At 37.2% G+C, this 24066-nt stretch overlaps 1 protein-coding gene across 1 annotated transcript; it reads left to right on the top strand.

The window, feature by feature from the left end:
- The first annotated feature begins 1190 nt into the window (after positions 1-1190).
- On the top strand, positions 1191-7463 carry hoxb1a (homeobox B1a). Its single transcript, XM_028456140.1, has 2 exons — positions 1191-1929; positions 7120-7463. The coding sequence occupies exons 1-2, from the start codon at positions 1191-1193 to the stop codon at positions 7461-7463; spliced, it is 1083 nt and encodes a 360-aa protein (XP_028311941.1).
- Positions 7464-24066: the final 16603 nt, after the last annotated feature.

Raw genomic sequence — 24066 nt, 5'->3', positions numbered from 1 at the left:
ACAATTTTCCACATTATTTCTTTTAACATCTGATACCTGTTGAACAGATAAATTGAGCTGAAATGGTGAATTATCAGCAGTTGCAACAATTCCTTTGCTTTTTTTTTCTTTTACTTTACTTCGATTAGATATTCAGCAGCATGATTTATTATTTTATTATGTTTCAAGTTCTGTTTGGCACATTTACTGTAAAACTCTTACATTCATCACCGTCTGTTTATTCAGGTGATTTATGACATAAATGGCAAAGAAAAACCTACATTTACAATCATATTAAGACTCCACGTGTATAATAATGTTAAATTCACTGCATTTATGGTGACAAAAAGTTTGTCTACTGGAGGTAGAAAAAAAAATATTGTGAAATCATTTGAGTTTGATCAGTAGGTAAAATGTGCAGGACGGTTTGATGCAGAGCTGGAGGAGCTTTAGGAGCATGAAGGCTCCAGTGTACAGTTGACATCCTGGGCTCCTTTGTGTTGTTGCAGGCAGCATTTGGCGGGGAGGAGGAGGAGGAGGAGAAGCTGCAGGCTGGATCACAACTCCTCTTTTATTCTCAGCCTCTCACTTTGCCCTGACAGATTCGTGCTGATATCAGATTGATGGGCCCGTTTGATTGAAGTCTCTTTGTCGCGCTAATGTCAGGGCCGGTGATGGATGAGGCGCGTGCATGAGCCCCGTGCATGCACCTAAAGAAACACGCGCGCACACACTCACACACGTATGTTCACGCACAAACTGGTTCATTGCTCCTATGACCAGCTGACAAACTTCTGGACCTGTGTGTGTGTGTGTGTGTGTGTGTGTGTGTGTGTGTGTGTGTGTGTGTGTGTGTGTGTGTGTGTGTGTGTGTGTGTGTGTGTGTGTGTGTGTGTGAGAGAGAGAGAGAGAGGTGAGGTCAGCACGTGATTCCACAGTCTTGCCCGTCGATGATCTTCATCTTAGGGCCACGAACTGGAGCTCTACGTTAGGATGCTCCTCCTCCATCTGCTCCCTCGTGTCTTTATGGAGCTAAAGTCTTATTCCCAGTGATTTTATTTGATGGAAGTCCGTGTGTTTTCCTTCCTTCTTGTTTCCTGTCCTTTCCAGCTCTGATCGTGGCCCTTCTGCGCTGTGGTGGCCCGTGGACCGTGTCCTGAGGCTGCTGTACTGGACTTGTTATTGTCTTGGAGGACCTTTGGAGGTCTATGATGAATTCCTTTGTGGAGTATTCTCTCAGTAACAGACCGGCTACCGGACCTTATTCTGGATACCATCATCTGCATCAGCACCAGCTTCCTCTGGAGCCGCACCTCCAGGGCTTTCCTGCGGCCTCCGGGGCCTTCCAGCAGGGCCTTACGGGCTCCCCTGTCCCCGGGACGAGGAGTGACAGCCACCCTGCGGGGAGAATGGACTTCCCCACCGATGACAGAGTGTATGGGGTCACCGGAGACGAGGCGAGCAGCGCAGGCCCTCAGCATCCTCATCCTCATCCTCATCCTCACGCACACAGCGGCTACCATGGCGCTCTCCAACCGCACCAGAACCAGAGCCTGATGCCTTCTTTTAATAACTGCAGTGTGGAAAATATCAGTGCCTATCGAAGCCAGGGCTGTGAGTACTCTGGCCCCCCGGGCCCTCACTACTACGTGGATGACTGTGCGGCCTCCACCTTCTATCATCAGCCCTCCTTCCCTGAGTCGGCCCCGGGCGTGGGCCGGAGCTACGGGGCCATGGCCGGGGCCTACTGCGGCCCTCAGGGCGCCTCTGCCGCCTCGCAGTACCCGCAGCAGGTCGGCCTGGACGGTTACCTGGGCCTTTCACACGAGGGGGGGTTCGTGGAGCTGCCGCTCACTGCGGACAGAGACCGAGGGGACGGGGGGGAGCAGCAGGCGGGGGCGGGGCAGACCTTTGACTGGATGAAGGTGAAAAGAAATCCACCCAAAACAGGTGAGTGACGTCACACAGACAACGACTTTAATGATAAAAACGTGAGCGTTTTTTTATTGTGTTAGTGTTAATTTTGTTACCCCTAAAAAAATAGTTTTTTAATGATAATAACTAGGAATAAACCGATATTTTTTTAGGGCTGATGCCGATACTGATTTTTTCTCCCTCATCAGCCTTAGCCGATGACCGATACCGACTGACGATTTTCTTGAGCCGATAATTGGAGCCGATACTACTTTTGATCTCTCAATTTACATCATAAAAATGACACAATGATGATAGCAAATGGTACAAGTCTCAATTCAACACTTATTAAAATTAACAACGGTGAGGTAGAACGACAAGAAGTAAAAAAATATTAAACAAATATTAAAAACAGGTGATATAAAACAAGAACAAGTAAAAGATATTTCTGCTCTCTGTAAGTAATGCGGATCGGCGGATATATACGTAAAAAACGCAAAAATCGTCTGCATATTGGCCGGCCGATGTATCGGCCTATCACTAATAATAACGACTCTATAACTAATTCAAATAAATGCATGTGAACGAAAATTGCATCAAATTATTAGTAATTATTTGACAATTAATAAACAGTAATCTATAATTTTGTCACATGGGACGAAATCCAATCATAAATAATGTGATTATGTGGATTTACACATTGATCACATAAAATCCATCTGTGTATTTACAAACATAATTACAGTCCAATATTAGTTTGATCAATGCTAATTGAATCTTTGAAAAAAAACATAAATTCTTGTGCTTTACATTTTAAATAATGAATTAATTCTTAATGTCATTTAGTTGACTTAAAACTAGACTATAAATGAAATATTGGTAGTCCCGATGACTAACTATTGACTATGACTGAAATTAAATATAAATATTCTGTCAAAATTTACACTGTATTGTGCTAATATTAGATGTTAATGTACAGCTCACAAAACAGTTTACGAGCATAGAAAAGCATCCCAGCATTTAATATCTCTTTCACTCTCTCTTCAGATTGAAAAATGAAACAATTTTCATTATTATTAAATGTGTCAATTATTTTGTTTCTTAGCCTCCAACAATTAGAATAAAGGTTTAAAATAGGAAGAAAAAAATATAGGAAAAGCTCATGTTTAATTACATCTACTTTAGCTGTAAAAAACAAATTATTTAACTGATCTTAAACCTTAAAACTAAATCAAACCGCCATTTTCAATCCAAGGCATTTTCCAGATCTCTAGACTTTTTTCTTCTTCTTCCAGTCTACAGTAGTGAGTCCTAAGCAGTTTGTTAGCAGGAGTTTGTTTGTCAGGACCCAACAACAGGACAACACTCCTATAGTGAGCACATTGCAGGGGGTAGCCTACACAGGAACATTAATCAATGTTTATTCTGAGTGAATCTTTCCACTCATCGACAGTAAATCACATCCCAAGGAGGTGAAAATTACAGTATACTTCTTCAGTGAAGTCTGCTGACACGTAACTAGAAAACAATGTTTCTGATAGGAATGTTAACGTTAAAGAAGGTTTGACAAAAAGGCTCAGTGGCCCATTAGACAAAACCGATCCATCGCCCCTTCCCCCTCCATCTGTTCGTTTATCCCTACAGCTTCCTTTCTTTTACAATCTGTATGTCAAACATCCAACTCCCGTGGCTCATGCTCAACAATATTATCCATCACCCCTCCATGGTTATTAAACATTTTGTTCAGTCTCACCAGGTCAATCAAGAGCAATACACTCCAAATATAAAGGAATGATTTTAACAAAAAATACTGTTTAAAAGTGGAATTCAGGAGCAGCAGAGCAGCTGTATGTTTGGTCAGCTGTTGTTGAAAACAGCTGAAAAAGTGAGGAAGAATTAACAACTTTTATCACAAAAAAATGTGGCTGTATTTGATCTGAGAGTCACGTTATCAACATTAACACAGGAAACAACAAAGGGCTTGTGTGTTTCTGTTGTTGTTTTGTATCTTATTTCTGTACTCAACGTGTGTGTTTTTGGATTTAGCTCATATTTTGTGTTTTTTTTTTTCAGTTGTTTTGTGTTTGTTTTGATTGTTTCTCTCTCAATTTGTGATTTTTTTTTTCTCATTTTTGTTTTTTTGTTTTTGTTGTTTTAAATCTTATACTGTTGTTTCTGTGTATTTTTGTATCAATCTTGTGTGTTTTTTGAGTCATTTTCTGTATTTTTGTCGTGGTTTTGTATATTTTTCTTTTATTTTGTTATTTTTTTAGAGTCACCTATTGTCATTTTTTTTGTTATCTTGAGTTATTAGAGTCATTTTTGATATTTTTCTGTATTTTTGTGTTTTTTTTTTATTGTTTTGTGTTTGTGGAGTAAATTTCTTCCGTGGTTTTGTCTATTTTTTTTCTTTGTGTGTGTTTTTGGAGTCAACTACTGTTGTTTTTGTGATTTTGGGTTATCAGAGTTATATGTGTATTTTTGATGTTGTTTTGTTTATATTGTTCTGTATTTTTGTAGTCATCTTGTGTGTGTGTGTATTTTTCTGTCATTTTGTTTGTTTTTTCTGTTATTTTGTGCGTTTACTTTAGGGGCTGCATGTGGTCTCCTGGCCGTCAGTTGCCCATGTCTGTCGTAGATGGTCAGTGAGAGGGGAAGATGCTGGAGCTCTTTGGCTCCTCACAACATCCCCCTCTTTACTAGACCGTTCAAATCGATTCATACCGCAGCAGAAAATGTATTTTTTCCAAAGTCACATCAGTGTGGTAGATCTACCTTTATACAATGAGATAAATCAGGCTGTGTGAAAATAAGGACACACCATGAACTACTGCTCTGTTCAAGGCATTGAGATTAAGACTGGTTTCCAAGTGAAACGTTCTCAGTGAGGGGACCAGGCATGGTTTATGCACACACACGGCACAACTTTGTGCTGCGACTATAGATAGTCACGATCCGACACGTTGGACGATATAAAACAACATTTTGGAAAGGAAAAAAGACCCTAAAAAATAAATTACCCGTAAAACCCCATGCTTTTATTTTACTTTAACTCTGGATATACTTACTTTGGATATGACCTTTTCAACTCAATTGGAATAAAAAATATAAGATAAATAACAACATAAATAATCAAGACATTATTTTATGTGCTACACTGCAAAAACAAAGCAAATAGTAGCTACGTCTCCATTACCCTTGAGAATGCCCAAAATCTAAATAAGCATGATATTAGGCTGGGCGGTATATCGGTTCATACTGAATACCGGTATCTATTTTCGTGATGATTTGAATTTTTAATATACCGCAGTACCGTTGTATTTGATTACACAACTTTTGGAACGCTACGCTGCATTTCAGACTGGAGCCTTTTCAATGTTGCACTTCTAAATAAGGTCAACAGTAGCGCTCTGGTGTAAATCATAAAATCATACGTGTAAATGGATAAGAAAGACACAATTGAAAGTTCTGAAGCTGCATGTGAGCATGTGCCTGCATGCGCATGCCTCTGCTACAGGACACTCACGGACACGGAGGCACAGTTAGCTTAGCATGTCGGCAGTTCAGCAGTAATACACAAAAAAAAAGAGAGCAAAGGATCACAATTTGTGATTCCTAAAATGCGGAAATAAGTCCTGGTGGAGCTGCAAACAAAAAGCTACCGTATTCACCATAAGAAACCACCACACCACTGAGTATGCGGTATTTAGAAATCAAGCTAATGCTAAAGCTAAGCTAGCGCGGCAAAGAGCCATGGGCTGCTGTTGCAAACTCGTATCACGACTAGTGTGGAATTATTCTACAACATTCACTCATGACAGTGAAATAGACCATACCACGGGCAACCGTGGCTCAGGTGGTAAAAGGTCATCTTCTGATCAAGAGGTTGGGGGTTCGATCCCAGTACCTGGCTATGTGTCAAAGTGTTCTTGGGCAAGACACTGAACCCTAAGTTGCTCCCAGTGGTCGACTAGCGCCTTGCATGGCAGTCCTGTCCCACTGGTGTTTGAATGTGAGAGTGATTGGGTGAATGAGCTGATGTGTAAAGCGCTTTGAGACTGCTTCAGTGTGGTGATAAAGCGCTATATAAATCAAGTCAATTTACCATTTACCATCTACTAAATCAATCTACTGTAGTAATTCCTCTCTTAACCAGTAGAAAATGCTGTGAACACCTGATTATGCATGAAAAAAAAAAAAAAAATAGTCATATACTGTGAAACCGTTAGAATTCTGAAAAATACCATGATATGCATTTTTGGTCATACCGCCGTGCCCTAGCGAAATTAAATCTGTTAATGGAAACACCTGAATTTCAAAAGAAAAAACACTCAAATATCGCAAAAATGTTTTTACGCTTTCATGAGGAAGTTTTCCAAAAGTTTTGATATTGAAGTTGCAACGCACAATGAAAACACTTTTTTTGCCTAGATCATGTGACCACTTCTCTGCTAGAAAACATGGCGCGATACGCGTGGACGAAAGAGGAGACTGAGGTATTTCTTAGCATTATTGCTGCCACATTAGACAGCGAACAACAAAGTAATGCAGTGTTATAAGGAGGTTTGGAGCGTCCATCTTCCTGCAGCGAAGTCTCGCAGGATGAGATTTTACGAGAGTTACGACTACGAGATTCCTGCCCAAAACAACCTTCAAAGAAAACACGTTCAAGTCACAATTATGGTTTCTCAAAGCATTTGAAATATAGCTTTTATTTAGTGAAAACTGCAATGGAAACACAGCTATAGAGAAACACCATTCATGCCAGTCCAAAATAAAAATGAAATCATGTCATCATCATAACATTCTTCAGAAAAATATGCCTTTCCATGCGTGAACTTTGCTTAACAAGTTGTTGTTTGTCAAACATTGAACTAGAACATTCAAACCAGCCCAGATTTAACATATGGACCTGTTCTTTTTCAAATATTAACATGGCCACATTTTCTGTCAGCAGTTGAAACTCCCCTCAGATATCGCGATAAGTCATATCATCAACGTAACATACATCTTGTGACGTTTTAATATCGCGATATATTGTCCAACCTTTACGACTTTGGGAAGTGTTTGTTTTTTTTTTGTAAAAAAAACCAAACACTTCCTAAAGTCCTCCTATTAACAGAAAAATAATCAGATTTTAGTCACTCGTATCATGTGACATATGAAGTCAAAGTGTTGAACTTGAACATGTGGCTGACTGCTGGTCTTCTGCCTTCTCGTCCTCAGTCAAAGGTCCAGACTTTGGCTTTACCGGGCCACACAACAACAGCATGCGCACCAACTTCAGCACGCGGCAGCTCACCGAGCTGGAGAAGGAGTTTCACTTCAGTAAGTACTTGACGCGGGCGCGACGCGTCGAGATCGCCGCTTCGCTGGAGCTCAATGAGACGCAGGTGAAGATCTGGTTCCAGAACCGTCGCATGAAGCAGAAGAAACGCGAGAGGGAAAGCGGCTCCTTACCATCATCATCCTCAGGTACCGGCCACAGCGGCTTTAACAAGGAGCTGGAAGACACCGACCAATCGTCTGCGTCCACGTCTCCAGGAGCTTCCCCGAGCTCGGAGACTTGAGATGGAACCAGGGATGTGGAACTCCATCTCTGCCTTAAAACTCTATGAAGGCTTTCTTCTGACTTCTAATCACGTCGTTTTTCCGCACAAAGTCTCCAAAATCACACTTAGTGGATCTGAGTTTTCATTGAGAACGGTTTCTTTTCCGATATCTATTTTTTTTAATGAAAAAATAAAGTATGTGTTATTTTGTCTAAACGTGTTTGGAACTCAGGGTTTAAGAAGCTACTTTTCAGGTACATAACCGTAGCTGACACATTGTGTTAGCAAAGCTGTGACAGGATGAGAGAGACAATGATAAAGACATGTTTTCATCATATGAATCATTCTCCAAATTCTATCAATTCTTTCCTTTGGTCCGAATTGTACAACAAGGTTTTATACTTTCATCAAATATAGATTAGGCTTAATATTTGGTTATAGAAAACGTGGCTTCTCTATACTTGTCACATTTTCTATGATTCATACAGATAGCTGCATGGGATACACAAGGTTACAGATTAACTTATTTTAAGAACAGGGTTGAAAGGAGATAGTTTATTATTAGGTTGTGTGAAGCTTTTTGTGTTGAAAGGATTTTTAGACTTCAAGCATTTTCTATAGGACAAATTTGATCATGACTTCAAATTTCACTTTAAAGCATCAATAGTTGTCTGCACATCAACTTTAAACTTAAGGATACATGTAGACTAGGGCCTCCGATTTTACATTTAAAAATGTCCCAAATACCGGTTCAGGGTTTATCTGTTTCCCTGTCATACTACACTTTTAACTTTGGTTTCCATTTCGTCATCTTTCCCTGTTTAGATGACTTTACTGTGATTAAACTTCCTGAAAATGTACCAAACATACTTAATAGGGTTATTAGAGTCAACTACTCTTATAATTTTATCTTTTATATGCTTCAGATCTTTACAAAAATGTGATGGTAACGCTGAAATCATGCAAGATTATGTCAATAGTGCGATAGTTGCCCAAAAGCAGTGGATTATTAGAGTACTCCGAGTTTGGTTTGTGCGACGTTAGTCATACTGCTAACCATTAGCCATACTGCTAACTGTTAGCCATACTGCTAACCATTAGCCATACTGCTAACCATTAGCCAAACTGCTAACCATTAGCCATACTGCTAACCGTTAGTCATACTGCTAACCTTTAGCCATACTGCTAACCCTTAGCCATACTGCTAACCGTTATCCATACTGCTAACCCTTAGCCATACTGCCAACCGTTATCCATACTGCTAACCCTTAGCCATACTGCTAACCGTTATCCATACTGCTAACCCTTAGCCATACTGCCAACCGTTATCCATACTGCTAACCCTTAGCCATACTGCTAACCGTTATCCATACTGCTAACCCTTAGCCATACTGCTAACCGTTATCCATACTGCTAACCCTTAGCCAGCTGGCCAATATGTGTGATATGGTCCCAAAACATTCTTTGTGAAATCTTTAATAACTGCCAGCTCCAACCCTCGTATTCTGCACGAAATCCCGCGCAACCGTGAGTTTAGCGATGCTTCTGCTGTTATGTTTCACCAGTTAAACTCATCACCAGTTGAGCTAATACATCGTTAGCTAAACCTGCCTTTGTACCAGAGCTTTTTCATATTTGAATTAGGTCTGAACAATTTTGGAAAATAATCTAATTGCGATTTTTTTCGTTAATATTGCAATTGCGATTTAATATGCAATTATTTTTTCAAGGGCCTCTTGTCATGTATTTTTCAATGAACACAAGCAATAAATCAATCTGTTTCATAATAAACAATTTCAGATTTATTTAAATTTTAAATAAATGTGAAATATATATTTTAAAGCACAGATTACAACAATAAAGCAAACAAATCTGTGACATAACTAACTTCACATTTCATGAAACATGTGGACTGCACTTCTAAACACTATCTGAACTTAACAGGACAGTACAAGACAGGACAAAAACAAAAATAGAATAAAATTGAGATAGGAAAAAAATAACAGGTTGATTGCTTTTTCATTTCCGAACGTTAATTTTGTTTTTACTGTTTGTTTTCTGCGATCATGGAAAATCGGGGGCCCTACATGATGGTAAAATTCAAACTATGATCTTTTTAGAATCTTTTTCTTCTTACACATTCCTATGATTAATTACAGGCAGCCAGAAAAGTAAAAACACGTATTCACATGTGTATAGTTTTCCTTTCAGTCTGAGTTGATAATTTATGCTCATTTGAAGTGTTTTGAATATTCTTGTGCCTGTTGTATTCTCGGTCTTTGCACTACACAGCACATGCAGGCCGTGAACGACTTTGAACATTGTATGATGTCTTTGCTATGTCTGACTTTATTGCTGTACCGTTTACAGTAAGGGTGTCCCGATGCTACTCTTTTACCTCCGATACGATAGCGATATTACAGCCTTGCGTATTGGCTGATACCGATACTGATCCGATACCGTTTCCGCCTGGGATCAGACATACTTTAATGACTTGATTTGTAGTGTGGAATGTGAGAAAAGATTTGATCAAGTGATTTTTTTCAAACAGAGAACAATACTCAGCAACAGAATGTGAGAATAACTGACCTGTTTATTATTGGGTTACATACATTTTAACCTTAAAAATAAGGATATTCCACGATTGAATAAAATAAATATGTATGAATGCAAAAAAAAAAGAAAGAACTTCAATAAATTCAATAAAAACAATGTAATATTTATTTTATCAGAGCTTTTTGATGCAGGTCAATATAATTTGATACTTTTTTTGGCTGATATTGGACTGATATCTGATCAATATGGGATCGGGACACCCTTAGTTTAAAAAAATAAAGGTTTCACTCAGGGTGCTTTAAGTGTGAGCTCCAAGATAAATGATTATAAATACTGTTTATAAGATTTGGAAGAATATGATATTGAACAAGTTTTCTATCATGTGATGGGTAAAATAATTAGGAGGATCTTTTTCGTTCACATTTGCAAATGCTGAGGATAACACCTATAAATGATCAATGGGAATATTTTTACTTCTATTTTGTCTTGTTTATTTAGCTTATTATTTAAAGTCAGTTCAAACAAACAATTTCTCTATCAAAGCCTCCCCAAAAATAAGTTTAAAACCTTTAAAGAGTGTTTTCGTTTACCAATATTTGTATATTGAATAAAATGTCTTTAAAATAACACCTTAAAAGCTGCTGGGGACGATAGCTAATGTTTTTTTTTTTATAGTGTTTGCCTTACAGATCAATAAATCAAAGGTATTCCTTCTGAAAATTAAAAATGATGCTCACGTTTGTTTTTGACTCCACTTGTTGACAAATGATCATGTTGACTTTAATTTTGGAAAAGTTTTATGGAATGCTTTGTCGGATTTGGGGTCCCATGGAAGATTGCGAAGAAAAAGTTTCTTTAAGAAGAGATTTTACTCCACTTTTACTGTGTTTGTCGTGTTCCCTGTAAAATGACATCACTCTGATTTCAGCCTTATTCAAGTGTTTCTGTAAAAAAAACAAAAATATCAGCATCTTTGAATATATTTATTAAGCTTTTAATAAGCTATTTATTGGGGATAATTGTCACCTTCACATGAGTCGTTCTGAAGAATCCCTGCAAACCTTTAGCGTTTCTTCCTTTTTTCCCTCAGCAGGTGAAAATCGTCTCTCTTTATTTTTTGGTTAAATGGACTCGTTCATTTTGAGCTCCAATATCTTAATGAACTGATAGTGATGAAACTTCCAATTAGAAATAAAAAGGAGTTGACTGGATTTTATCTGCACTGACTCATTCTTCCAATCGATTGGACGTCACCACAAACTGCATCAATCCATCTTGTGCTTTATTCATCTCAGTGGCAGCTCTCACTCATACTATACACGGCCTCTGGTTGACCTCTGCTTCCCAACCCCCTAAAGAGGAATGTTTACTGGGGCTTTCCTGGGTGGCTGACAAACCAGTTGGCCTCTGACCAATCTAACCATGCAAACACTTCTTCTTCTTCTTCTTCTTCTTCTTCTTCTTCTTCTTCTTCTTCTTCTTCTTCTTCTTCTTCTTCTTCTTCTTCTTCTTCTTCACTCTGGTGTGCCACTGTTGTATGTCTAATTTTCATATGATATGTTCAGTATCAACAATGTGCACAATGTACGGCCTCTTTCTTGCAGATCTTTGCTCCACAGGCTTTGGCAAAGTCTTCAGTAGGGGCCGGGCCTGCCTCTTGTTTTTCTTCTTCCTTCTTCTTGCACAAAGGTCCAGTCCCGTACTACTTAACATGTAAACTGCACTCCAACGACGATGTCTTCCGCAGTACATGGGAACCTTCTCTGGCAGATATTGGACTAAATGTGTCCGCTATTGTTACAAGGGGCTTTGTGATATAGACACAAACTGTTGTTCTTTTTTTTTTTTTTTTTCTTCATTTTTTCTATTACTATTTTTGTAATCACTAACTCTCTTCCTTTACTGATGCGGTTGTATAGTACATTATATGTATCCTGAGCCTGACACCTGTTTGACTTTGAATGTCTATCATAATGTACAGTACAAGAGTGTGTGTGTGTGTGTGTGTGTGTGTGTGTGTGTGTGTGTGCGTGTGTGTGCGTGCGTGTGTGTGTGTGCGTGTGTGTTAAGCTGTTAAAAAACCTATTAAATTTATTAGAAGAAGGGAAAAAAAGAAGAAACAAAGATCTAGTCTCATGTCAGATTCTCTCAGCTGCAAAAAAAAAAAAAAAAAAAAAGGCCAATGGTCCTAAAGGTGGCGCTAAAGCAAGCCTATAGAGTTCAACATTTTTAAAATTCACATCAAATCAACCAACTTTCACCAAAATGTAGCCCCAACACCGAAGACACTTGTACATTTAAACCTATTGTAAATTAGTCCATCGTTCTGTTTTTATCAGAAAGTGATAAAAAAATAACTGTAAAATGTTGCATTAATGTATAATTGCAAATTCTTGCTAAATACATTTTTATTTTTCATTGACAGAATTTTATATAAAAACTGATTTATTTCTCTTTTTTCCCCTTTTTTAAGTGTTTTGAATTTCACTTACAATTGAACAATTAGAGTCAAAATGTCATTTTAAAACACTTTTGGAGCCAATAAATCATTGTTAAAAAAACAAATGGTCAACATCTTCATGCTGTCAAGGTACAATTTGTGTTTGGTGAGGGTCTACTAATAACTGAATTTTTGACAGACGTTTGAAATCTGCCTTTAAACGCTAACAGCTGCTGTCTTATGCACAGGTGACTGGATTAGTGAAACTACAGGTGACATTTCCATGTGCTAATTAACTCAGTAACATAAGGCATCGTCAGCCTCGACTGATGTAGAAGTCCAACTAGAATGTCACCTTTTTTCTCTGCTTGTTTGCTCAGAATTGCCTAATTTTGCCTAAAATAGCCTGGCCCCGACCATTGCTGCACAGCACATATAATTGCATTGAACAAGTGAAAGAAGAAATAAGAAATCCCAAAGCTTTAATGTGTGAAATGTTTGTAAAACAAGAAGTCAATTATTAGTGTGCACTGCAAATCTTTGTCATTTCACACACACAGAGAGAGAGAGAGAGACTGACAAAGCGTAAGATCAATATTTGACAAACAAACTATTTTCTTGCATGTTGTGTTAGCCAAAGTTAAATAAGCTATTGTGCAGCGTTCTGTCAGCAGCTTTTGTGCGAGTCGGAGAAATGTAGAGAAACAAGGAACAGCTGAAGTGTTTCACCTGCTCTCACACTGAGGGCCAAAGAAAGGACAGGAGACACACACACACACACACACACACAATGGGTAAGATCAATATTTGACGAGCAAACTCTACTTGATGGCAAATCCATCAGTAATTGAGCAAAAATGGCCTCTTTTCCTGCTCACACAAACACAGGCGCTATGTGCACGTTTGCTCTGACCTGAACTATTTTATTTAGACTATGCTCTTACACATCTCCGTCATCAACAGGCTCTTTACGCAATCAATTCATGGTAGACACACTTTAAAGCTGATATCCAGAGTTTCTGAGAAATCTATGTTTATGTACGTTTACCTAGTCTTTTACTATGGTCTACTGCTGGTGGTCATTCATATACGTCAATGTATAGAAGTCCGGCTTTTGTCCTATAGACCCCTATATAAATGGAGCGCTGTGATCGCCCAGCCAATAGGCTTCGACTTCCTGTTTTTGAGACTCTCCATCAAAGTGAATGCAGAACTGTGCACGGAAACAAGGCCGTGCGTCACAACATCAAACAGATAAAGATGATTTTGGCTCTTACCTGACCCATAGACCTATATCAATGCGACCCGATGCGGCCTTATTATGTTCCATGATGCGTGTGCAGAAAAGAAGAGGCGTGGCTTCTGGTAGATTGGCAGAGGCAGTGGGAGGAAGTGAGGGGCATCGAAACATTTTTCAGAAACTCTGGATATGAGTTTTACAGACATTTAAACCTAATAAAACCCTTTCCAAACGTATTTGAAGAACACAACTTTAAACCCATGCATTGTTCCATAGAGTTACCACTCATTGTGACATTTAAAACTGCTATTTTTATCAATAAAGACACAGCTATGGTGCATTGTGGGATGTGGAGTCCTGTAGACAGATGCAGAAGTGTTTTTACTTCATTCTAACTGTACTTTCTTGTGTTTCTTATCCAGACAAGGAGGACATGATTGGTTGACTCCATTTTTGTTCCAGTTTGTGCAGTTTTCTCAGTGATATCACCTGACTCCAAGAGACATTCAATTTCAGCCCAATTCAGATATTTCCTTCTAAACTCCTAAATAAACACTCTTTTTCTTTTTTTTTTGGGGTGGGGTTTGCTGCAACTTTCAGTGAAAACACTAGAAATGTGTTGGAAAGTCACTGTCAGAGTTTTTGGGAAATCCCAGTAAGAGTGAATTAAAAGCGCTTCTACGCATTCGTCTACATGGCAGAGATGTCAAACTCATTTTAGTTCAGGGCAACTGAACTAACTGGAACTGGATTATTTTGGTAATTTACACAATAATTCATGTTACCTATGTCATTTTACTGTCAATTGACTGCTCTAAAGGGATTGATTTTGACGCATGTGGTCTACGGACTCCACATGCCACAATATAATGCACTAAACATTTCCAACAATGTCAATAAGAGTGTTTACAGTGGAGATCAAAACTAACTTTGAAGCACAAATTTCTACCATTTCCATCTTTTTATGAGCAAATAATTTCTGATTTATTGATCTGTGCCCCTATAAAAATTATCATCTACAGCAGCTTTAAGTAAAAGAAACAGTGTCTCGTCTATTCCACTCATCCCATACTTTGTATGAAACTAAATAAAGATGACATGAATAACATGCGTCATAGATCACATTTGATGACATTCAATGTTCCTTACCTAACACGAACAGCGAGTGATTGAGCTTTAAACTTGTACATTAAAGATGTTGTCAATAAAACATGTTAATAGCAGTGGAGGGCATTTTTATGGCTAGGGAAAGGCTAGCGTCTATTTTTAATGACTTAAAAATCGAATAAAGGTCAACGATTAATGACTCAAATGCCAACAACAGTTTGGAGTCAGTCGATGAATGTTACATGCACAAACACTTTATAACAAAAACAGGTAGAGCAGAAGCTGAACTTGATCTTTGTGAGATGGAGAGGACGAGTTCAGGGGCAGAGGACCGACATTATTTCTCAGTAAACTTCTTTTTCTCTTTCCTTTCACAGTCTTTGTTCTGTTTCGACTCCTGATGATCTGTTCAGGCTCTATTTGTTTCATCTAAAGACAATAAATATAGGGAATGAACCGCCCAGGGACTAGAAAGAATGAGAATGAGAAACAATCTTCTTCCTCCTCGTCCGTCCTTCACAGCTTGACCTAAAACCAAGCCCTGACAGCGTCACTCCTGTCCTCTATCTTCAGGGAGTCGGCTTTCGTTGACCTGTGGTGACCTTTGTTGAGGTCATTCTGAGGTTGGCTTTAAAGATAACCTTACAATTCTTTCAACTGCACCAAACCTGCCATAAAAAACAAAACATGAGGGTCACATGATCAACATTCATGTCAGCATTAGAATAATGACCAATGTGAGCATGAACACAGGAAACAAACAAAAAATGTCTAAGTTGTCATTTTGCATATTTTTTTCTCATAAACTTTTGTGACATCAAAATATGTTTTTATTGCCCTGATTGTACTCATTTCACTTCTTTTCCTTTTTAATCAACTGTTTTAGTCTTTTATTCTGACGAAAGACCTTCTAGGGACAGAGGTTGCTAACTAGCATTTGCTATAAACACTATTATGTTTGCATGGGATGTCTGCTTTCAGCTGTCTATGTTTATTATATCTGTCTCTAACCAAACAATAATAATGTGTGAATTTGTTGTTGTTGGAGTCATTTTCAGATTTGTTTTGTAGTTTTTCTGTAATTTTGTTTTTGTTTGTTTGTGATGGTTTTCTGGTGTTTTTGCAGTCATTAAGTCACTTTTTGTTACCATTTAGTGTGTTTACGGAGTCATTTGTGTCTTTTTGTCCATTTTTGGAGTCAAGGAAATGATATTTTGGAGTTTGGAAAAAGGATTACATCAAGAGGAATTAACAGATTTTGACAAACTTTTAACCCAGAACAGGCCTAACACGAATGTAAGATTACATTATATTTCAGAGGGGATCCATATCAATGTACGGATTCTTGAAGAATTGATTGATAATGGTACCACGATCAGGATCATTGATCTGGATAACAGTATATCTGGAAAAAATGAGATTTTAAGGTTGGAGGAAGTTTGACTCTCTAATAATCTTGTTTTGTATATTTAGTCTTTTTTTTTTTTTTTAAATCCAGTTTTGTCTATTTTTATTGTGTTAATGAGTGTTTTTGGACAATTTCCGTTGTCCTTTTGTGTGTTTTTCTGTTGTTGTGTGTATTTTTGAGTCAAAAACGCAAGTACTCTGAGAGCCACACAAAATTAACCTGAGGGCTGCATCAGACCCCTGGACCATCACTTTTACTTTTGTCTTCTGTACATACATACAGACCTACAAGGATGATAAAGTGTAAGTTCTACAAAGTGCAACATCGAAAGGAACAACAACAAACAATGACATCCATCACATCATTGTCCAGTAGTGTGTTGCTCTGGAAATAATGTGACATATTTAAGAACCCCAACAACATAGTATTTGAGGTTTGTTTTCCCAAACTCGCCTGTTTTCCAGAGTTTAGCCCTCTGAAAAGTGACTTTCTGAGCACTTCTAAAAACAGGCTGTTTTGGAGCCTACTTATGCATATTCATGAGTGGGCGTGTCTGTAAACGCTGACTTCATGCCTCGCTCTTGCGAGGGAGATCAGTGATCACCAAATCCACACAATGCTGTTATTGTTTTCAGCCAAAAAAACTGCACATTACAGTAAAACACATGGCTATTTAAGTGTCTATTGTTATTATAGGTTTTATCTCAGCACTTCAGGGTGTGTGTTTATCTCAGCAGCAGCAACAGCAGAGTCATTCAGCTGCTTCAAACAATCACCGGAGTGTTAAGCTGCTAAGTCACTTTCTTCTTCTCTTCATCTCTTATCTACAGGAATAACGCATTTAAGGTGATAATCATTTGTTTTGTCCAACTGCTGCATCTCATTGTGTTACAAACACGTCAGATCAAGTCAAAGGTGATAAGAGGCGATATAACGGGTACAAAAAATGGAACTGCTTTGGGTTGACATCGTTGCTGCCCACTGCTCCTCAGGGAGGGGTTAAATGCATTAAATGTATGTGGTTTACATATATGACAATAAAGTATATTATATATATTCTATAACAAACCGCAGTGTTTGTTTTTCCTGTGAGGTAGTTTTAGAGGGAGGAGCTCACATTCTTATAGGGTAGATTTAGAAAAGGCCTAAAACTCTCTCCAAAGAAAAGGGTAAGTCCATGTATTTACTCAGTGAAAACAAACAACAACAAAAAAAAATAAGGAAAGCGGTGCAGTGAAATGTGGAGAAAATGCGAAATCACCTACAGTTACAACCATATGTTAACGTGTTGCTTTTGGAAGCAGAACATTTAGTCTTTTGTCACACAGCAGCAGCATCATTAGGACGCAGCATCCCTGGCAGCAGATGTTTGTGTTGTGGGTTTGCCCAAAGGCAGGTCAGCGTCAGCCCCGCAGTGCAGGTGAGCACTGGTCCACTCGTCCACAGGGCCGAGCTGTCTTTGTTGTCATTCATCACTTCACTGACATAGTCCTGCTGTCTGCCTCAGGCTCTCTGTCTCTCTCTCTCTCTCTCTCTCTCTCACACACACACACACACACACACACACTGTGAATTAAGATGAAAATGGATCACATTTGTTTGTTTGTTGCAGTTTGAAAAATACTGTTATTTAATATTAATTGCCTGAAAAATGTAAATATTTTTCTTATGTTTTTATACACACTACATAAAGGGACTGTACTATGAAATTAGATTTTCTCTTATTGCTATAACTTACAGTATTTATTGTGTGTTGTCTGTACTAAGACGCTAGTTATCTTACCAAGATAAATCTCCATGGTAACTTAGGCTGAACGGCTAACCTGGTCGGGAGTAGGTTAAGTGCTGGATAAGATTCGAGCTAGCATGAAAGCTCCGCCTCCTCACCAATCAGTTCTCTTGGAAAATGACCTGCCTAAGAATAGGTGGATCATTCTATGTACACGTCGCTACGTGGATCTGATCTGACAGCTAACATGAGAGGGAAATATCTAGCCATCGATGCATCCTTTCATTTACCAATGACATCATAGGGAAGATATAGATTTTTATCTGATGGACTGACCACATTAGTCAGCTGATAAAGCCTGGGTGTGTCAGGCGCTTTCTGGCCCATAAATGAATTCATCCATGTGTTCATATACATCAGGGGTCACCAACATGGTGCCCGCGAGCACCAAGTAGCCCGCATGGACCATGTGAGGGGCCCTCAGGAGCTCTAGTCACCAATGAGCTCCATCTAAAATATGATTTACTTGCCACGATTCAAACTCACAAAGATATATACATATGTCACTAATGTCAGATGTAGAACAGTACTTGATAAAGTTACTGTAAATACTGCTGCACGTGATAAAGATTTAGTATCAAATTACCATCTTTAAATGTTTATTTTCACTAAAACATGGTGACCAACGTTTTGAAGTGCTGCAGATTTGGTGTATGGGTTGTGGTATGTTATATAATGTGAAATATATAAAATATATATTTTTAAATGCAAGGAGAATCTTCGCAAACTATGACATATTTGTTGCATTTTACAAACATTACATGTTATATGATCAGTTAAAACTTGTTTGGTAGTTGCTCGTAAAATAAGAAGATGATAATTTTCAATGAAATGTAAGGAAAATGAAATAATTGCACAGATTAGGGGGAATACAGTGTTACATGTTGAAACTTAAACATTTCCGACCTTTTTAAGTGACTGCTAGCCTTCCTTAGCTCACAGTTTCAGAAAGGTTGGTGACTCCTGATATATACTGTGGCAACGCAGAAAGCCTCAGTCCTGAAAGATAATACAGACTGTATAAAATACATACAATATATTGTAGCCCTGATAAAATTATAAATATATGAAATCCTGATGTAGTCATTATAATATATATATATATATATATATATATATATATAAAATATTGAGTAGTATTATTATCTCTGGTCTTATAAATGACATTTACCCATCAAATGATTTTATTAATAAAAGGTTTAAACTGGATGTGGACAATTGTTACGTATGCAAAACAAATTTAGAAACAACAAAACATTTATTTAATGAGTGTGAAATAGTTAAATCTATATGGAACTGTCTATATGATTTGTTGTTTTCTAATAATATGTTCTATTTGGCATCTTCCTTAATAATAAAAAAAAACGTAAATTTTTGATAAATAATTTAATTACGATAACAAAAAATATCACAAACACATACACAAATCTGTCATGAAAAATTATTTAATTTGATAATTAGGTCAGATGTATTTATTTATTTTAAATTATGTCTTGTACAATGTTCTTATTTTATTTTATGTTTTCCTTTTGTGTGCTTTTTCTCATGTCGTTTTGGTTATTAAACTGTATTTGGTGGTGTATTTAGTTCATGTTTGGAAATTTTGTGCATTGATGTAGAACTGAGGAAGTTGTTGCATTTTATCTTGTTTGTTAATGAATAAATAAAAAAAATTTAAAAAAAATATTATCTCTGGTCATGTGACGTAAACATCGCGAGACTATGTTCAGCCAATCACGTAGCTTGGGCGCCGATTACAAACAGCTGTGCCCGTTGCCTGTCACAACGTGTGGACAGGTTGGCCACGATAAACGTTTATCTCTACTTCTCTGTCGATTGACACACATTATAATGCGTCAATTACACATAATACACCTTCAGACCTCATCTATCTCAGGAGTAGGAGCTGTTTAATCCCGCTGTGTGTGAGATCTATCAAGGAATTGGTGAGTCTGTTTGTTGTTTATTGTGCTCATGCTATGCTAACGGTTGCCATCCACTTTCATTGGGTGGCTAATGCTAATGATTGCACTTCCTTGTATGAGGTGGCTAAAGTGAGCTAAATGTGTTCCAGAATAATGTTGGTGGAAGTGAGTGATTTTATTATTGTGAATGTTGTAATGTATGTAATCAATGAACAGTGGTTAGGAGATGCAGTCGTTATTTATTTATTTATTTAAATTATTATTATTATTATTATTATTATTATTATTATTATTATTATTATTATTATTATTATTATTATTAATTTGTATTTACTGATTATTATTGTATTGGGTAGAATAACTACCTAGCTAGAGCTGCATGATTAAAATGATAATCACGATTATTTTTTTATCAATATTGTAATCACAAGTTTATCATGCTAGGGAAAAGTTTGTATTTCTTTTGCACTACTTTTAATAAATAATATATGAACAGTTTACAGTGCAAAATGAAGCTTTCAATAAAAAAAAAATTAACCTAAGAATTTAAAATGTACCATGGGTTACCTGAATAAATACACTATTACAGAGTGTTTTTGTGAAATGCAACTCATTGGAAACAATAACGGCTCACAGCTCTCATCAATCCACCAAATGACTCAAAGCTGCTGCTGTTAACCACGGTTATGAATGCCTGTGTTTTTGCAGCGTCGTGGTTATGAGCGCCTGTATTTTGTGCAGCATCATGTTATAAGGGCCAGTATTTTTTGCAGTGTCATGGTTATGAGCACCTGTGATTTTGATGCGCCATGGTTATGAGCGCTTGTATTTTTGCAGTATCATGGTTGAGCGCCTTTGTTTTTGCAGTGTTATGTTACGAGCACCTGTGTTTTTGCAGCGTTATGAGAGCCTCTGTTTGCAGCGTCATGGTTAAGAGCGCCTGTGTTTTTGCGGCGTCATGGTTGCGAGTGCCTGTGTTTTTGCGGCGTCATGGTTGCGAGTGCCTGTGTTTTTGCGGTGTCATGGTTGCGAGTGCCTGTGTTTTTGCAGTTTCATGGTTATAAGCGCCTATATTTTTGCAGTGTCATGGTTATGAGTGTTATTTTCTTTAAATGTCTTAGAAAATATCATATAGACCTACAGTTTGATCACGTTTACTAACGTTTAAAGTGTTTTTCATGCATTTTCAACTGATTCTCTCTAAAGCAGTAATTACTAACCAACCATAAAAATAAGGCTGTTATTTTAAGACAAAATAAAAAGTCAGCAGGTGATGAAATCATTTTCCAATCACTGTATGTGTATACGCATCTTTCTTAGCCTCCATACTGCCAGGTGGCGCTAAAGTGACCCTGATGAAGATGGAAAAATTGAAAAAGGGTCACTAAGCATTAAACTTTTAAAAGCTCCAGGACATATAGCATTATAGTCCTACATAATCTAATGGTTGGTCAAATCAAAATGTGCATGACTTATTATTTATTACTCCTGTGAGTCAGTCATTGATGTGACACTAAAGCAGTGCATACAGACTGGTGTCTGCACAAAGGAAAAATTGAAACACCTTTGTAAAAAGTTTTCAATCCCCTTTATACTCAGTATTTTAAAAACGACTGAAAATAGATGATGCCTGACGCTACATTCTCACATACACATTATCAGAGGTGAAAGGAACGAATTACAAGTACTCACGTTACTGTAATGAAGTTGCTTTTATGGGTACTTGTATATTTCTAAATCAGTAATTTTACTTGTACTTAAATACGTTTTAAAAGAAGTAAAGTAATTCTTTACATTTCTACACCCAACCAGTACTGAGTAAATTATATATGTTTTTGTTTTAAAATGATCAACGGACATTGTGAAACTAGAAGAAAATGAAATAACCAGAAAACAATCAAATGCACATCATCGTCGACCAATCAGATTAGACGTAACGCATCGTGCCAAAACGCCATTGAATGTGCGTTATTTTCTCAGTTTTAGAGTTCATAAATATATTTATACTTAGAGCCTGAACATTTTTTCTTATTTTGAATTAAATTCATTGGTGTTTTATTTTAAAAAGAATTGTACATTTTGACAAACCTTTTATTTATACAGATGCATTTGTGGAAAATAAATGAAGTTCCAATTGTGCAAGATTTGGTCTTTTTCTTTTTTAGTTTATACATGAGATGTTTACTGTATTCAAGGGAACCGTGGCAAGATTTATTACCAATAATAAATGTTGGGGTGAAAGGAACCTATTATTTTTCACTGAGTACTATTTAATTGAGCTACTTTTTACTTGTTCTTCAGTATTTTATGTATGACTTACTTCTACTTGAGTACAATTTCAATCAACAGTACTTCTATTGATAGGATTTATCAGTACTCTTTACAACTCTACACATTATAGTAACATTGGTCTAAAGCTAATGTCTGTCATTAAAGTGGCTGTAGACTCTAACTGGTGTTAGTGGGTGTTTCTCTCTCGTTCTCTCTCTCTCTCTCTCTCACACATAAACACACAAACAAAAGTCGTAACAGTGTGAGAATAGATGGTGCGTCAGATAAAGGTCTGCTTCTCATAATATGCCTTGTCAGCAGGCTGACAGGCGTCGACAGCGAGGTAAGAGAGATTATTGGAACACACAGGAACTCCAAACATGAGCTATGTCTTCTTCTCTCTGATTTATCACATTAGATAACCTGTTCTTAAAGTGCTGTAATTATAGATTATTACAGTCAATCTGTTTTTAGCTTCGAGATTTATCTTTTCTGTAAATAAATCCTTAGCTTTGGCGAAACACAAAACGCCTCGAGTTTAGAGTATGTTACTTTTTATCTTGGAAAAAAATCAGGTTTCTGCTCTGTTGTAGTTGGATGAGCTTCATCACATCGTGCTCTATTCAAACACAATCTCACAGGAAAATGTGACAGTCACAAAAAAAAAATTCAATTTTTGTGCGAGACAACGTGACCTCTGCATTCTTTTCGTGCTGCGATGCGACGTTCAAACTCATGTTTTAATTGGATGTTTTGTGCAATTTTATCTTATTAGAAAGGGATGTAACGATTCACCCAAGTCCCGATACGATACTGGGTTCACGATACTGGGTTCACGATACAATTCTCTCACGATTTATTTTACAAAATGAGACTGTAGACAAATGATGACTGAAAAACTTTCTTTTTTTTCCCTTCGAAAATACTGTAGTATTTTCTTTTCTTTCGTTGTCAAAATAATCCCTTGAAAAACTATGCAAAACAATACACTTTGATTAAAAATAAATCCTGAATGAAATAATACAAATGAAGAAGCCTATTCATTTAAATTATGGCTCTACAGTAAATATATGCAAAACTGCATAATAGTTACTTTTCTTTATAAAAGTGCAACTGAAAATGTATTTTGTGCCTTGACAATTAGACTTTTAGATGAATCCCATATAAAAGAAATAATATAAAGAAACTATGGCTTTCATTCTCTCGTTTCTCCCTTTCCTCTCTGTGCCCCTCTTACCTTGTATTTCACATGTTCTCTCTTTCTCCCCTCTTTCATTTTGTCTTGGGGAAGCCAAAATGCTTCCACACTTCTGATTTAAAACACGGTGGTGCTTCCTGAATTTCAAATTCTAAATAGATAGCGCCCTTTACTTAAGTTTAATTTATTTTTTTATTTAAAGCGATTCAATTTCAGAGTATCGACGTAAACCGTGACACCTTTGAATTGATTTTTAACTGCCTCACAATTAATCTTTACATCCCCATTATTAGAACATTTCATTCAGAGTGTGATGATGGTGATGATGATGAACTCCACTGACATACATCGGTTTAAAATCGTTCCCAAATGAATGCCGTGCAGCACAAAAAAGTCTAAAAATACGAGGAACTTGTGTTGCCACAACTGAAAAACTACGTAATTTTTGTCATTTTCACAACTCTGAGTATTTTGTCTGTCCAACCATATCTTAACAAAAACTATGTTCACCAGAATAAATTTAATATAGTCAGGGACAGTTTTGTAATCTTTGTTTGCATTCCAAATCTCAAAGAAAGCAGGTTCTTTGAGGTATTTCAAACTTGGTTGTGGGTTGTTTTTCCATCTGAAGATTTTATGACAAGGGAACGAAGAAGTGAACACTTTTTGTTTTGTTGCACATGTTTT

Source organism: Gouania willdenowi, chromosome 8 (genome assembly GCF_900634775.1).
Source record: "Gouania willdenowi chromosome 8, fGouWil2.1, whole genome shotgun sequence".
Taxonomy (NCBI): Eukaryota; Metazoa; Chordata; class Actinopteri; order Blenniiformes; family Gobiesocidae; genus Gouania; species Gouania willdenowi.
Note: the sequence above shows the minus strand (reverse complement) of the source record. Positions and strands in the feature narration are given on the sequence as shown.

Excerpts from the sequence above, each read along its gene's own strand:
- hoxb1a (XM_028456140.1), top strand. The coding sequence starts at position 1,191 with ATGAATTCCTTTGTGGAGTATTCTCTCAGTAACAGACCGGCTACCGGA. Across the intron at positions 1,930-7,119 it reads AAGAAATCCACCCAAAACAG|TCAAAGGTCCAGACTTTGGC; the intron begins GTGAGTGACGTC and ends TCTCGTCCTCAG.